At 37.9% G+C, this 17,953-nt stretch overlaps 1 protein-coding gene across 8 annotated transcripts in view; it reads left to right on the top strand.

The window, feature by feature from the left end:
• CEP126 (centrosomal protein 126) overlaps positions 1–17,953 on the top strand; it is an 83,154-nt gene that overhangs the window by 33,787 nt on the left and 31,414 nt on the right. For 5 of the 8 annotated variants that reach the window (XM_070425906.1, XM_070425909.1, XM_070425908.1 and 2 more), the window contains exons 5-7: positions 3,715–3,904; positions 6,471–8,598; positions 17,125–17,237. In XM_070425906.1, coding sequence (XP_070282007.1) covers positions 3,715–3,904; positions 6,471–8,598; positions 17,125–17,237 — 2,431 coding nt within the window. Of the gene's footprint in view, positions 1–3,714; positions 3,924–6,470; positions 8,599–17,124; positions 17,238–17,953 lie in introns of those variants that run through there. The other 3 variants (XM_070425911.1, XM_070425912.1, XM_070425913.1) reach the window with 2 other exon arrangements.

Genomic DNA, 17,953 nt, shown 5'->3' with positions numbered 1-17,953 from the left:
TACATTCTGAGAAATGTGTAATTAAACAATTTTGTCATTGTACAAAATCATAGAGTATCCATACACAAACATAGATGGTATAGCCTACTACACATATAGGCTGTGAAGCATGTTACTATACAAAACAACAGCAGATTAAATGAAACACAAGAGAAAATTATGCAATCAAGAGACAGTGAATGCGAGATGTATGAGCCTGCTGCCAGTGTAACACAGCACACTGTTTTACAGCAAACGGTTTTTATAAACAAATAGAGTACATTCTAAAATAACAATAGAAAGTACAGTATAGTAAATACATAAGTAACATAGTTGCTTATTATCATTATCAAGGATGATGCACTGTACATAATTTTTGGGGCTGTAGGTTTGTTTATACCACCATCACCAGAAACATATAAGGAATGTGTTGGGCTAAGATGATATGATGGCTACGACATCACTAGACATTAGAAATTTTTTATTTCCCTAATAATCTTACAGGACTAAAGTCATATATATTGTCTGTCATTGATCAGAATGTCATTATGCAGCAAATCACTGTAATGCCAAGAAATAGGGAGTTTCCAAAGAAAGAGAGATATATCAGTACCCATAAACAATTGTTCTAATATGGAAAATATTAATAATCGATTTTTAAAAAATTTAAGATGTTGGTAATGTGGTCTTCTAAAGGAGAAAATTTTTATATGAAAAAATGAAAGATATTCAAAGCTTAAGCCTCAAGAAAAAGAGAATGTGTTCATATGACAATTGAAGCTGCCTCAGGAAATAATGAGACAAAAATGTTAATGTGGGACTAACATTTAACATATAAGTAATCAACCTTCCAGCACATTCGAAATCCTTATCACAAAGATAATATACTTGACTCTCTGGTAGAAGTGCAGTAAAAGAAGCTCTATTTTACTCTCACATTGAATTTTTATACTTTAAAAGATGTTGTTAGATACCTATCTCCAATATCCATGTATTTGTGGTTAGACCATAAATTCTAAACCACATGCTATCCTGAGAAATCTAGCCAGAACTGAGCAGCGGTCTATTTGACCTCTATTTGCCCTTTGTACTAATGCTTTAAACCAGATCATCTAGCCTATATTCATTATCCATATGACTATCAGACTTCTGAGAGGCAAAAATATTCTAAGAGCAAGGAATGAGAAAAAGGGAATCTGAATAAGCTATGTACATTTCTCAGCCCATGTGAGAGCACATAATTAAACAAAGAAGATTATACATGGATCCTAAGGACAAAAAAAAATATTATTAATCAAAAGCCTGTAGGCAACCCATAAACTAAAACTAAAACTAAACTAAAAAACCATTTAATAAGGCTGTCTCTCTACCTGCCTGTCCAAATGCTTTCCCACCTGTACAGATCCATTCCTGCTTGTCCAGCTGTCTCCACATCTGATCCCTACTTACCTGATCAGCTGTCTCCTTCACGGGCCCCAGTGCTATCCCACCATTCCCAAATTCTTCCAAGCTATCCTACTGTCTCTCCCACTCGCCAGCCCTATACCCTGCCTATTCGTCCATCTGTTCCCTCTACTCTTCCGAAGACCTTTTTACCAGGCCCATTATTGTCCTACCCAACTAAATATCTTCCTCGCCCTCCAGCCCCAGTAACTCCCAGCTTTTCTAGCAGTTTCCCTTTTCTACCAGCCCCAATTCCTTGTGGCCCACCTGACCATTTACCGCAGCCACCCCGAAGTTCTCCAACCATTCCTGATTCTGACTCACAGAGCAAGTTATTTTACAAAACTTTCAGGCGTAAACATTTCCTCCCAGCACAACATTGTACCCCAGCCACTCTAATGCCTGCCCTTGTTCGCCGTTCCCTTCCAGCTCAACTGGTTGTTTCCCCAATCCCTTCGGAAGCTCTCCCAGCTTTGAAGCCTTCCGGTTTATCCAGTCGTCCCCCTCATCAATTTGTCCCCACCCTTTCTTATGTTGCTCCATTGCCAGAACATCCTGCTAGCTTAGATTCTTTTCAGTCAGTCCAGCAATCTGTTCCACAAACCGCATTGTCAAATCTGCCCCAGGCCATTGCAGACCATCCACCTGCCTCTCTTCTCTCCCACCCACCTCCCTATCACTCTCCATCCTCTTCTTTGTCTTCATCTCCTTCTAATTCCACATCTTCTTCACCCTCTGTACAGTTTTCTTCCTCTTCATCCTTTCTTGCTCCTCCTTTACCTTCCTCTTCTATCTCTCCATCCTCCCCTCCCTCACCTATTCCTCTTTCTTCCTCATCTTTGCATTTAACTCCTTCTCCATGTTTGCTTCCAACTTATTTAGATTTTCCCTCTCCAATTCCTCCTGTTTCTTCTTCCTTTATGATTTCTTCTTCCTTTCCCCCCATGCTTGACTCTCCCTCTCTTTCTACCTCCCCATCTCCTTTTATTCCTATCCATCCCTTCAATCCTCCTCACTGGGGGAAGAATGTAGAGAAGAGAAGAAAAGCAAGTGGAGTAGAGAAGAAAATAGAGAAGAAAGAGTTGAGAGACGACAACTTAAAGGTAAATAAATTGAGTTTATTGGATACTTTGTAGATTTAGCAATATTTTGTTTGGGAAGGGTGATTGAAGGGGAAGGAATATGTTAGAGGAGAAAGGCCTAAAAGGAAGAGAGAGAAACATACTTTCAATGTTCAGAAATTTGTGTTAAATAACTCCTTGCTCTCCCTGATTTCCCTGTGGTCACAAAAAGATAGTCAGGAATCTAGTACTCATTGAGCCAGACTGTGTCAGTTTGTCCAAATAAAAATGTATATGGGTACTGGAGATAGGTATATACATACCTCACCTTCTAAAACATTTTTATCTTCATTGACTTGAATAATTGAATTCAAATGAATTAGGAGTAAATGCCCTTGGGATTCACACTAATGGCTCTAGTGCAGCTGCAGTCAGCTTTTTTTATATACCTCATCCTGATCCCACCTCCACCCAAAATCTTCCTTTGTTCTTTGTTTTGCACTTTGTACTTACGCTAAACTGTAGCATGCTGTAAGTTTCTAGAAGATGCAAAATTCTAGTAGAAGATGATGTCATCCCCTGATGATTTGGGGTGGCATTTTGGCACACTAAAAGTAGAGTCTACATTAAAGATACCTTTCTGTGACAATAAAACCATGCTTATATATGTGATTCAACTGGAAACAAGTGTGTTCATACTTCTCCATGGAATAAGATGCAAGCACCCAAGCCTAGTAAGTTAGAATGGAAATTCCTGCCTGCTCTGACAAGCAATTGTTTACCTACCTGAATCTTCAACCAACTCTCTTAGAGTTATATGACTATCTACTAGCCATGACACCAACTTAGAACTAATGTAATGCAAATTATTATCCAGATAGGAATGCTCTTAAAGAACTGAGGACTGACTCTACACATCTGAAGAAATTCCTTCTGTATCTGTCCTAAACAATAGAGGAATATGATTTAATAATCAAAGCCATAAATAATTGGACATTCCTACATGAAGGTGGAGAGCTTTATTAGAACTATAATGCTACAACCATTTTTATGCTATTGTTGACTGCCTTAAATTCTCATGCTAATATATATATTTCTCCAATATCCTTATATGTCATTATCTGGACACACATACACATATACACACATTACATGAATGTGTCATTTATATGTATGTAAAAAGAAGTTAACTTATTTAAATGTACTAAGCATTTTTATGTATGGTTCACAGAGCTATAGGTAATGCCTTGCCTTCATCACTATCAAAAAATGACCAGAAATATCTCTTATCCAAAATCAATTGTGATAAAGAAATGAAGGAAAACAGCAGGACACACTTGGCTACTGACAAAGATGAATTCCAGCTTAAACTAATGGAAACTCAGAAACTCCTAGAAGGTCAACATCTAAGGAGTTTGCAAGTATGAAACTATAGATATGGTATTAATATTTTATGATCTAGTAACAATTCTATGTTCATTGCAGTTTTCTCCATTAAAGAAATGTATGCCATTTGCCAGTGATAGGCCATGAAAAAGAATGTGGATGAATTAACACAAATTCATCACAGATACTAGAAAAATAATTTCTTGGTTTTTTCCTTACATTTTATTCATTTTCCCCTCTGTTTCCTCTATTCTTGTTTTTCCATCTTATATTTAGAAAAATATGCTATATGAATGATATTTACTGACTAACAAGAAAGCTATTTGAAAGTAGAATGTAATATGTGTTACGATTAGAGACTGGATTATAAAATGCAACCTGAAAATTATACTGCATGTGGACAGTAGGTTCTTAATGAAAATAGGGTGCAATTAGCAAAAATGGTGCTTATATTCTATCTTTTAGGGCACTTACTTTGTTATTTTCCCACCAGTGAGTGGGATTTCAGCTGATTTTCCTGAAATATTCATGTGCTTTATTTTTCAGTCCTTAGTAGGCTGATACCAAGATGAAATTCATAAACTTGGCCTGATTAATTCAATAACTAAGCAATAGTGGCAAGGTTAAAAAAGCAAAGCAGGAGACTTCTGACTATGATGAAGTATCTTCCTGCTATAAACTACTATAATTATGAATAAAATATATGAAACAACTGTTTTCACACATTACACATTAGGCAGTACAGGATATAATCTTGAAAAAAAAAGGAAACAAATGGGGTAAGTCCTATGATTACGTAGACTTTTTACCTAGATATACACTCTGGATAAGCCTCAAAAAAATCCACAAGTTACTCAATTGCCTGTCAAAAAAACCTTAACACTCTCTTAAAGAAGACTGAAATCTTGATACACAGCATAATGCTCACAGTGTCCAACATTTAACCACAACTTACTAGACATGTGAAGAAGCAAGAAAATATAACAAATAACTAGGAAAAACTTAGTCAATATAATCAGATGCAAAAATGACAGAAATGATGGAATCGACACGCAGGAATTAAAACCATTTTTATAAATATTTTCAAGGAATTACAGTAAAAATGAACATAATGAAAAAGGATATTTTAAAGGAACTAAATAAACCTAGATCTGAGAAGCATATTTGAAATGAAAATTTTACTGGGTAGGCAAAAAGATTAATGGACTTGAAGACATAGCAATAAAAATTATTCAATTGAATCACTGGGAGAAAAAGACTAGAAATAAATGAAAAGAACATTACTGACCTGTGAGACAATATCAAGCATACAGTTAATTAAAATCCCAAAAAGAAGGGAGGGAATATTTAAAGAAACAATGACTAAAACGTTTCAAATTTGATCAAACTATAAGTCCACAGATCCAAAAAGCTCAACAAACTCCATGAAGGATATCCAGCCAGTGTGGCTCAGTGGTTGAGTGTCAACCTATGAACCAGGAGGTCATGGTTTGATTCCCGGTCAGAGCACATGCCCAGGTTGCAGCCCCCTCAGCAGACAGTACTGGGTCGCCAGGCCTGCAGCAGCGGCAATCAGTGCTGGGTCGCCATGGCAACGCAGCACTGACTGCAAGACTGACTTCCAATTGGTTGAGCCTTTGGTCATTTTGGATGTTACAGACCCTGGGTTTTTATGGTAATAAAAACCTAATATATATTAGGATAATAAAAGCCTTATATGTTAAGTGTCCGGTCGTCCGGTCAGCCATTCAACCAATCAAAGTGTAATATGCTAATAATATGCTAAGGCTACTCAACCACTTGCTATGACATACACTGACCACCAGGGGCAGACAGTAGACCAGTCAACCAGTCGCTATGATGTGCACAGACCACCAGGGGGCATACGCTCCGACCAGTAGGTTAGTTTGCTGCTGGGGTCCAGCCAGTCAGGACTGAGCATGACGAACCAGACATGCCCTGGAGCCTTCCCGCAGCCCCTCCCCAGCTGGCTAAACTCCTGTGTATCTCCCTGGCCCTGATCATGCACCAGTGGGGTCTCTCGGCCTGGCCTGCTGGTGGTCAGCACACATCATAGTGAGTGGTCAAACTCCCAGTCGAACGACTGCCCGAGGGGACAGTTGCATTTTAGGCTTTTATTATATAGGAGGATATAGCCCTTCCAACAGGAAATTCATATTAGAGTCATAGAGCTTTTAGGAGCTTCATTCAAGTCTAGTGAATGTTTTAGGAAAAAATGCCATTTGTAAATAACTTTTTCACGTGCTGTTATGAAACCTTCAAGAAACTTCATATTCTAAGTGGAATAGCAATAGCAAAATTATTTTCCAAGCTACAACTGTGCCTAGAATTGGGTAGTTACTTTAGGAAGAGAAATTAAGGCTACAACTCTATTATCAAAGTCTTCTTTGGTTCCCTTTTTTTTCATTCTGAGGACTGCTCCAGACATATAGATTATGGTTATGCCTACACTGTTTATGATTATTTTGCTGTATTTTATATGCCAAGGAGAATTGGGCTCAGTAATAATGATGTATTGAATCATAAATGTTGGCATTACAAAATTTCTAAGCTATAAAACTTTGTTCTTTTTTCTTTCAGAAATTTTGTGATGAAGTTAATCAGATAACAAATTCTGAAACCCTCTCAAGTATAGATAGTCTTGAGGCTGGAGAACGTGAACAAATCTACTTATCACTTGTTAATAAGGAGCCTCCCACGTCAGTTCAGCAGAATTCTGTTTTCCTCAAATCAGCAAATCTGCAGTCAGCTAATCTAGGCTGCTTTGATAAAGATAAACTGACATTCTCTAAAACTCAACATATAAATAATTGGCTTAAAAACTTAGATGATCCAAATACTCAAATTGACATACCTTTCTCAGATATTTTAAGTGAACCTAATGTTCTACCTTCAGGTGAATATTTTAATAGTAAAGAACAAAATCCATCTGCTCTATGTAGAACTGTGGAAGGAACCACAAATACGAATAATAATTTAGTAGATTTTGTATGTAATCCGTCCGTATTTACACCCAATAAAAAAAACAAAAAGACCTCTGAAACCAGCACTGCGAGCACAGCTGACTCCTGTTCTGGGGCATTCAAAAGAGAGAGACCATCAGTTACTGAGAGCCCAACATTTAAATGCAGCAAAGCCTGGGACACACCAGATTCTCTAACTCAAGAAATGGCTACAATTTCAGACCAAGTGAAATATTCTGAATTAACTCAAGAAAATAGAACTACTTCAATTCCTACTTCATTTGTATCTGTGGCAACATCTTTAATTTTGCCATCTAATACACAATCAACTGAACCTTTACCAAAGAAGATTATCCATAATAATGAAATTGACCCAGTGCAGTGTTCTGATAAGTTAGGAGAATTGAAAGATGATAAAAAGATAAAATATTTTCATTCTAATAAGGAAGAGTTGCCTTTATTTTCAGACAATTTTCCAGCTGCCTACATACCTCACAAGTCTGATTCAAAAGACAAAAAACAGAAAATAACTGAAACATCAACATTATTGTCTAAAGTAACTTCTAATAATGACTTAGTTGGTCAGCAAAAGAAAATGAAATACAATATTGCTGAAAGAAGCAGTGTGAGGTTTCTTAAAAGTATTTTAAAGAAAGAATCAAAATTCGAACATGATTCTTTTAAGGCACTAGTTCTAAATCAAGGCTTTAAGTTAAGAAATAAAAAAACAGAAGCTATCAGAGATAGTATTGAATTAACAAAAGAAAAAGGGGAAGTGGCAGAAATTCCAAAGACTATTAAAAAACTGAGATGGGTTGATGAAACTGAATATAATCATTCACTGAAGAATGGAATAGAAACATCTCAACAGTGGCCTCAGTCATTCCACACTCAAACTAGGAGTGGTGTTTCCAGCAACATAATGAGTGTTCCTGCTTGCGCTGTAAATTCTGCTAATAGAAAAAAGCCCAAGGATGATTCTATCTCTCAAAATCTTGCTGCTTCAGGAGGGTCTAGAACAAACCATGTGTCTCCGAACTGCTTTATACCTTCAGCTTTTAATATTGCTAAACAAGCCTGGCCAGCCTCAGAAAAAGAGGAAAGTAACTCTCCCACACATAACAGTGTTTCTAAAACTCAGAAAGCTAATATACAAAGAGGTAGAGAAAAGGTAATTCGAACAAAATCTGCTAAAGTCCAATCAGGATTTCTATATACAAACAGAAAAGGCACTGTTATTCAAGCACAGTCTGAAAGCAAAGCCAACACGTTTTTACAAGCTCAGGGTAAATTAGTTGTACCTCATCCTCCTAAAACTCCACCAAATATTAGGAGTGATAAAAATATACAAGTGTTTCAGTGTCAATCAGAAATGCCTGAAAATTCTCAAAACATTATTACAAAGAACTATTTTAATTCGAAACATGTGCTTCCAGCAGAACACAAGGTGAATCAGTGGAATAAAGTATGTAGTCTTCCACTCTCACATGTTTGCTCTGACTCGATCCCTGTGATGCCATCTCTACCATATTGTTGTTCTGAGTGCCAAACTTTAGCAAAAAAAACAAATCATTCAAATGGCACTCAAATCATTGCCCAGCAGGATGAGACATTATATTGTGCACAAAGATGTCCTGTTTATGAAGAAAGTCATCACTCGGTGGCTTTCAGACCTACTAAAGAAGAATCTGTTCCCTCGTGGAAAAGACAGCATAATAGTCTGGGTCAAAATGAAAAGGCTGCTGGTAAGAATAAATTTATATATTTTTATAGACAAAATATATAATAACTTATTTAAATGCATGTGAAATTTTTCTTATTGTACAGTAATGTAGACTATATATATATTAATGTTAAATAATAATCTTATAGAAACAACTTATCTTCTTTAGTATTGCACCCTTAGCTATCTAATAGCTGAAGTTAAGAGAATTTACCCAACCATTGCTCAGCTAAAATTAGAAACTTTTGCTAGCCTCTATTTTTTCCATTACTTTTGTTAATTTAAAAGAGGGAGGACAGAGAATAGGGTCTAATTGTTATACCATTTCATTCTGTCATTATGCCAATATTATAGTCAAAATGTCTGTAAAATAATCTCAATAAAAATATTGTTTAAATTGTTCCAGATAGGTAAATAAATGATGTTATAATACTTTCCTTTTTTGTTTTAAATATTTGTGAAATTGAATTATTATAAACTAATGATAGATGTGCCAAACTCTTCCATCCCCTTTCCAAAAGAGTGGCAGCTCTACTGTTATCTGCTATATATGTTGGTTTTCATATGAAGAGAAAAAATAATAGCGTTGCTTTAAACATTTTTGAAAAGTATTTCTCTACAAAATGTCATTGCCCTTTGTAGCTGCTTGCTGCTTCATGAAGCTACTTTCCTCTGAAGAATGGACTAGGTGACCATAAATTTTCATACCACTGGGAATCAGTTCCCCATTGAGAAATAGCTAGGACTTGGAGCTGGGGTGGCGGGGGAGGAGGGAGTGTGAGGTGGGGGGAGACAGAAAAGCAATGCTTTTTTTCCCCAAAAGGTATGAATAAATATTAAGAAGATATAAAGAAGGGAGTTACTTTAAAATTGACTATTTAAAGCTTTCTTCAGTTAGACCATGAGATTTTAAGAACAAGGAACTTTTTTGTAATTTATCAGGTCCTAACTGTGCCTGGTACTTAATTTAGACACCCAGACTTTCTTGAATTGAACAGACACAAGCCATATTGGCAGATGGAAAGCTAAATGCAAAGACTATAATCTAAAAATCTTCAGTATATATCTACAAAATTTAGATTTTAAAAAAATTATATCTCTCACTAGAGTGGAATAAAAAAAAATAGTCCTCTACTCTCACATGTTTTTTCTGACTTGCTCTCTATGATGCCATCTTTTTTTATTCAGCCATTTTACAATGTAACTTTAGTTTTCACACTGCTTCCAAAAGATGAAAGCATCATACAGATTTGACACTCTAAAGTAATAATGATAAATAAATTATGAGTTCCTACTCTGTGCCACTTACAGTGCCAGGTGCTTTATAGTTATTGTCTCATTTAAACCTCACAACAATCCTGAGAAATAAGTATTTTTTATAACACCATTTGCAAAGAAAGAAATAGAATTGCCCAAGGTTAAGAGCTAGTAAATAGCAAAATTGGTATTTTAAATTGAATATCTATGACTCCAAGTTCCGTGCTTTTTCTACTAAAATTATATATATATAGTTATTAAGCAAATATCATTTATCAGAGTCTAAGCTGATCAGGAAAAAATATTAAGAAACATAGTTTCCCAGTAGCTTAAGCATAAAAGGATAGCATATTAAAATTATGTTCTCATTCTCTGGTGAAAGAATATATGTATTCATTCCAATATTTAATCAAATGGGGTATTTCTTATGGATATTTATATAAGGACACTAGAAAATGTAATGAATTTTAACACTTCATTCAAAACACTTCATTGAAAGAGAAGTAGTCAAACTGTTCTTTATGTCTATACTTCTTAATACAGTGATTATACTTAGAAAATCTAATACTAACAATACTAAATATTTTGTATATTTAGTCACTCAAATTTATTTTCAAAACTATTTAAATATTAAACATTATAAATGAACCCTTTGCTAATAGTGAATTATAGTTCAATGAGCATCTATTCATTGTTTTCCTACTTTGCTATTTACCAGATCATTTTTATTCTCAGACTAAATGTACCCAGGGTTGAAAATATGGATGGCATCTTCCTCTTCATTGCATTTCCAGAACTCTCCAGCAAAACTCTCCAGTAAAAACTCTATTCCCTTGAGGCCTAAGCCATTCAAGTATCCTACCTCCTGACTTCTCAAGTCATTTCTTCCCTTAAAGATGACTTCGGCATCTGGTTCACAGTCTTCCTTTCTATGCATTCTGATTCAGCACTCATGTGGATGAACAATCCAACACCCTAATCTCTCTCAATTATTTCTCATCTCTAATGACTTTCTGTGCCATTCTGCTTCACGTACCCATTCCCTTTGTCATACCGTGCACCTTGTCAATACCCATAACTCCTCTGCATCTAAAATCAGTAGTTCAGCCCAGCCGGCATGACTCAGTGGTTGAGCAATGACCTATGAGCCAGAAGGTCATGGTTCAATTCCCAGTCAGGGCATATTCCCGGGTTTAAGCTCAATCCCCAGTGTGGAGTGTGCAGAGGCAGCCAACCAATGATTCTCTCTCTTCATGGATGTTTCTATCTCTCTCTCCCTCTATCTTACTCTCTGAAATCAATAAAAATATATATATTTAATTAATTAATTAAATCAGTAATTCAATTTACATCCTCCTCTCAGACGACAGTATGATATCTGCACAAGGATAGTTAGACCAATGGAATAGAATACAGTCTAGAAACAGACCCACATATTTGAGATCCACATGTTTAATTTTTGGCAAAAGTGGTACTGCATAGCAGGGAGAAAAGACTTGTCTTTTCATTAAATAGTGCTGAATCATTTCAGTGATCATCTGGCATTAGTAAAATAACCCTTAATTCACACCATATGTAAAAATCAATTCCAGGTAAACTGGAGATATAAATATGGAAAAGAAAAAGGAATGTTTCTATAAGATAATGTAGACTTTAGAATGTACAGAGATTTCTTACCCAGACATACAACTATTAAAGAGAAGATTGATAAATTGTACATTAAAATTAGAAACTTTTTCATCCAAAAATGCCCCTGAGGTATTGAAAAGGCAAACCACAGAGTGACAGAAGATATTTACGATGTATAATACTAACAAAGAGCTCATATCCCAAATATATAAAGATTATGTGATATTTATCTTTCCCAGTTATGTCAGTCGGGGTTTAACTAGAGAAGCAGAACCAATAAGATATATTAAGGTTCATTGCAAGGGATTAGTTTATGTGAAAATGAGGGCTGTCTAGGCAAGTCTGAAATTTTTAGAGCAGGCCATGTGGGAAAGGACAGGCCAGATCTCACGGGGGTGAACTAAAATTGCTATCCACAGGCAGAATTTTTTATTCTCTCAAGGAAGCCTCAGTCCAGCTTTTAAGGCCTTTGACCTGACTGAAGTAGGTACACAAATTATCTACAGTAATCGCCCTTACTTGAAACAAACTGATTATGGGTTTTAATAGCATCTACAAAATACCTTCGCAGCAACACCCATATTAGTGCTTGATTAAATAACTGGGGACTCTAGATTAGGTGACACTTAAAAAAACTATCACATCAATTTCTTTTTATTTATTTTTAATGCCAATTTATTTTTAAAACGAAAATATTTGAATAAACCTTTCATAAAAGAGGATAGCCAAATGGTCAATAAACATGAAAAGATTTCAGCCTCAGTCCTCAGGAAAATTGGCATTAAAACAATTAGATACAGGTAGTAAAACGATCATATCTAGAAATTTGTCCAGATATGCCAGTGCAAACTGTATTATTTTTGCAAAAATACCAAGTTTTCCAGCTAGAATAATAATTGATAGATAGTATTTAAGTGCCTGTATGTGAATGAAACAATACATAGTTTTAAGCACATACTGTATCTGTTCCTGGGATCGGTAATGTACAACCCATAAAACTAAACATCTATACAAAGAACAGTAAAGCACAAAAATAAAGTTATGTTACAAATCAAGGAAGTACAAAAGTGTTGGTAGGTCTTGCCTCAAAGATTTAGGACCGAATGGTTTGTTCAATGCTTCTGGATCTATTTTTGTTCATCAATTTATGTTGTTCATTATATTCCACAAATGAGTGAGATTATGTGATATTTATCTTTCTCTGGCTAATTTCACTTAGCATAAAGCTCTTCAGGTTCATCCATTCTGTTGTAAATAGTAAGAGTTCCTTCTTTTTCACAGCAGCATAGTATTCTATTGTGTACATGTACCACTGTTTTTTAATCCACTCATCTGCTGATGGGCACTTAGGTTGTTTCTAAATCTTAGAAACAGTTTTGCTGCTAAGAACATAGGGGTACTTAAATCCTTTCTGATTGGAGTTTCTGATTTCTTGGGATATATTCCTAGAAGTGGGATTACTGGGTCAAATGGGAATTCCATTTTTAATTTTTTGAGGAAATGCCATACTGTTTTCAATAATGGCTGCACCGGTCTGCATTCCCACCAGCAGTGCACAAGGGTTCCTTTTTCTCCACATCCTTGCCAGCACTTGTCTTTTGTTGATTTGTTGATGATAGCCATTCTGACAGGTGTGAGATGGTACCTCATTGTCGTTTTGATTTGCATCTCTTGGATGATTAGTGACTATGAGCATACTATATATTAAAAGGTTAATATGCAAATCGACCAAACGGCAGAATGACTAGTCATTATGACACGCACTGACCACCAGGGGGCAGACGCTCGATGCAGGAGCTGCCCCCTGGTGGTCAGTGCACTCCCACAGGGGGAGCGCCACTCAGCTAGAAGCCAGGCTCACGGCTGGTGAGCACAGTGGCAGTGACAGGAGCCTCTCCTGCCTCCGTGGCAGTGCTAAGGATGTCTGACTGCCTTGGGGAGCGGGCCTAAGCCAGCAGTTGGACTTCCCCCAAGAGCTCCCAGACTGCGAGAGTGTGCAGGCCAGACTGAAGGACCCCCCCTCCAACTACACAAATTTCATGCACTGGACCTCTAGTTGGTGTATAAGAAAGCCATAGATTTCTGGATGTTAATTTTGTATCCTGCTACATTGCCGAAAATCTAGTAGTTTTTTGATGGAGTCTTTAGGGTCTTCTATGTACAATATCATGTCATCTGTGAACAATGACAGTTTTACTTCTTTTCCAATTTGGATGCCTTTTATTTCTTCTTCTTGTCTGATTGCTATGGCTAGCACTTCCAGTACTATGTCCAACAGGAGTGGTGAAAGTGGGCATCCCTGTCTTGTTCCTGTTCTTAGGGGAAATGGATTTAGTTTTTGCCCATTGAGTATGATGTTGGCTGTAGTTATGTCACATAGGGCTTTTATTATGTTGAGGTATGATCCCTCTATTACCACTTTGCTGGGAGTTTTTATCAAAAAAGGGTGTTGCATTTTGTCAAATGCTTTTTGCATCAATTGACATGATTATGTGATTTTTTTGTCTCTCAGTTTTTTTTATGTGATGTATCACATTTATTGATTTGTGGATATTGTACCAGCCTTGCCTCCCGGAATAAGTCCCACTTGGTCATGGTGTATGATCTTTCAAATGTAATGCTGGATCTGATTCACTAGAACTTTGTTGAGTATTTTAGCATCTATGTTCATCAGGGATATTGGCCTGTAATTCTCTTTCTTTGTAGTGTCTTTATCTGGTTTTGGGATTAGGGTAATGCTGGCTTTGTAGAAAAGCTTGGAAATGTGCCTTCCTCTTGAATTTTTTGGAATAGTCTGAAGAGGATAGGTTTTAGTTATTCTTTGAATGTTTGAAACTCCCCTGTGAAGCTGTCCAGACGAGGGCTTTTGTTTGCTGGAAGTTTTTTGATTACTGCTTCAGTTTCATCGGTAGTTACCAGCCTATCCAGGTTTTATATTCTTCCTGATTGAGTTTTGAAAGATTGTATTTTTCTAGGAATATGTCCATTTCATCTAGGTTGTCCAGTTTGTTGGAGTAGAGTTGTTTGTAGTATCCTATATAATAAAAGGCTAATATGCAAATCGACCAAATGGTGGAATGATTGGTCACTATGAAGTGCATTGGCCACCAGGGGCAGACACTCAGTGTAGAAGCTGCCTCCTCGTGGTCAGTGTGCTCCCACAGGGGGAGCACCGCTCAGCCAGAAGTGACAGGAGCCGATCCCGCCTCCATGGCAGCACTAAGGACATTCCCTGAGGGCTCCCAGACTGCAAGAAGGCACAGGCCAAGCTGAGGGATGCCCCCACCCGCTTGAGTGCATGAATTTCGTGCACCAGTCTCTAGTTTTTTTATAATCCTGTGTACATCTGTGGGGTTGGTTGTTACTTCACCTCTTTCATTTCTGATATATAAAATACTTTTTTCAAATATCTTTTTTTCCTTTTAATCTTTATCAAATGCCTTATCAATAATAGATGACTCCACTTCATATGCCATCATTAGCTAATAGCTCCAGGTACACTATGCATTTAGGGTGAAGTTTATTATGATTTTTTTTATAAATTTTTATTTGTGATCCTAACTTTGTTATAAACATAATTATACTGTCATTATAATTATGTGGCAAAAAGTTTACAATGAGAGTAAGAGATGGGTCAGTTGTGCCTTTCTTATTCGCCAATGCTTGCATTACTTGTATTACTTTTGATCTCTGATTTTGCAAATTTATATTTTTTTAATTCATTTTTATTGATTTCAGTGAGGCAGGGAGAGGGAGAGAGAGATGGAAACATCAATGATGAGAGAAAATCTTCGATTGGCTGCCTCCTGCATGCCCCCCCACTGGTGATTGAGCCCACAACCCAGGCACGTGCTCTTGAATGGAATCGAACCCAGGACCCTTTGGTCCATAAGCCAACACTCTATCCACTGAGCCAAACCAGCTAGGGCAAATTTATATTTTAATGTTATACAAAAAGCATAGAAAATAATATATGCATGTACCTACTACTCACCTTAAATAATAAAATATTACACATGTAATGGAAGGTCTACAAAAGTCTTGCTGGCCTCTTTTTCATTTTGTGAAGACTCATTTATTTTTTTTTTTAATTTTTTAATAATTTTTATTTCTTAAAGTATTACAAAGAGTATTACATATGTCTCCTTTTTTCCCCCCCTTGACATTCCCCCCCCCCCCCCGCCCCGTGTCTTGTGTCCATTGGTTAATCTTATATGCATGCATATAAGTCCTTCAGTTGGTCTCTTAATCCCCCCGCAACCCTCCCCAGGCTTCCCACTGTAGTTTAACATTCTGTTCAGTGTTGCTCTGCTTCTGTATCTACCCCTGTTCATCAGTCCATACTGGTCCCCTTTATTTGTCCCAACCTCACTGGAGTAGTCTCAACCTCACCAGGGCCGTCTGAGCCTCACCAGGGCCGTTTCAACCTCACCGGGGCCGTCCCTACCTCACGGGGGCCGTTTCAACCTCACCGGGGTCGTCCCTACCTCACGGGGGCCGTTTCAACCTCACCGGGGTCGTCCCTACCTCTCGGGGGCCGTTTCAACCTCACCGGGGTCGTCCCGACCTCACCAGGGCCGTTTCAACCTGACCGGGGTTGTCCCTACCACACCGGGGCCGTTTCGACCTGACTGGGGTCGTCCCTACCTGTGAGGACTCATTTAGATACTACAAGATATCCATAACCCACTAAAGCACATATAAAATTTAGTACATTGAAGAAAGCAAAAGTGCACATATAAATAACACTGACAACTCACACACTTAGAATCTCTTGCTCCAAGGTAACTTTGTTTCTGTGTGCAATATATGACCCTTGACCTTGCAAACTGTCAAGGGGGATAGTGCTAACCATATACAAATTTCCCATCCACAGTTGGAAATTCAAGTGTGCCCAGGGCCAACTTAAATTATACAAGATTTTCCACTGCGTGGGTGGTCAGTGCCACTAACAGCTCCCACTCTGTGTCAAGGGTCAACTGTATTACCATAATATAAAGCTTAATTATTACTTTTAGTTCATTAATAAAAAGTAGATTTCTAATATGTTCTTCATGCACAACATTGATTTATTTTGGTGATGCACCACACTTTGGAAGTCACTGCTCTAAACTGTAAACACCTCAAAAGCTGAGATTATTTTTTAATTAATTTTTTAAAGAGGGAGAGGAAAGAACATCAGTTTCTTGTTCCACTTGTCTTTGCATTCACTGGTTGATTCTTTTTTATATAAATTTTTTAATTTCTTGAGTTAAGTGAGAGAGAGGGGAAGGAGAGGGAAAGAGCAAAGGGAAGAGGGAGAGGGAGGGAGGGGGAAACAGAAAAGGGGAGAGGGAGAGGGAGGGAGATGGAGAGAGAGAGAGAGATTTGTTGATGCATTCATTGGTTGCATCCTGTATGTGTCCTGACTGGGATGAATCCACAACCTTGGCATATGGGGATAATGCTCTAAGCAACTGATCTACTCAGCCAGAACCCAGAAGAAATTTTGTTTAATTCATCATTGTAACTGGGCCATGTTAGAGAATAGCAGGTAAAACAATAATAGTTTGCTGACTGGATGAAACAGAGTTTTCTGTGATGTTTGAAGGTAATTTGGAAATTTATGGTGGATATACTACTTACTAGTATAAATTTGATATTGTGCTGGCATTTATTTAAGATTCTACTGTTATGAGAAGAAAACGAATTGTTGAAAATAAACAAAGAAATCTTTTAGAGCAGAGAAAACAAAACCCTGGATCTGTAGGACAGAAGTGCAGTGAGCAAATGAATGTAAGTACATTATTTGTAAAACTTTCTATTGAATGGTGGAAAACAGCTTGGAAAAAAGACTGTTCTGTTCAAGGACTCTGCTCTTGCTGTAAACTGTGCCCCACAACAGAAATATAAGTATACCCAAAGTCATTGTCAAGCAGCCTTGGAGTCTCTATGCTAGGAGCTTGCTGTACTATAATTATTTGCTATACTAGAGGCCTGGTGCATGAAATTTGTGCACAGATAGGGGGCAGGTGTCCCTCAGCCCGGCCTGCACCCTCTCCAATCTGGGATCGGGCCTAAACCGGCAGTCAGACATCCCTCTCACCATCCAGGACTGCTGGCTCCTAACCTCTCGCTGCCTGCCTGCCTGATTACCCCTAACCACTTCTGCCTGCCAGCCTGATTGCTCCCTAACCACTCCCCTGCTGGCCTGATTGACGCCTAACTGCTCCCCTGCCAGCCTGATCGCCCCCAATTGCCCTCCCCTTCCAGCCCAATCACCCCCAGCCCTCCCCTGCTGGCCTAGTCACCCCTAACTGCCTTCCTCTGCTGGCTTGATGGCCCCCAACTGCCCTCCCCTGCTGGCCTGGTCACACCCAACTGCCCTCCCCTGCAGGCCTGGTCACCCCTAACTGCCCTCCCCTGCAGGCCTGGTCACATCCAACTGCCTTCTTCTGCTGGCCATCTTGTGGCAGCCATCTTGTGATGACATCACAGCGGCCATCTTGTGA

The sequence above is a fragment of the Myotis yumanensis genome, unplaced genomic scaffold (assembly GCF_028538775.1).
Source record: "Myotis yumanensis isolate MYYU_CA2020_CCGP unplaced genomic scaffold, mMyoYum1.0.hap1 SCAF_10, whole genome shotgun sequence".
NCBI classification, from domain to species: Eukaryota; Metazoa; Chordata; class Mammalia; order Chiroptera; family Vespertilionidae; genus Myotis; species Myotis yumanensis.
The sequence above is the reverse complement of the archived record's forward strand: the minus strand, read 5'-3'. Positions and strand labels throughout refer to the sequence as shown.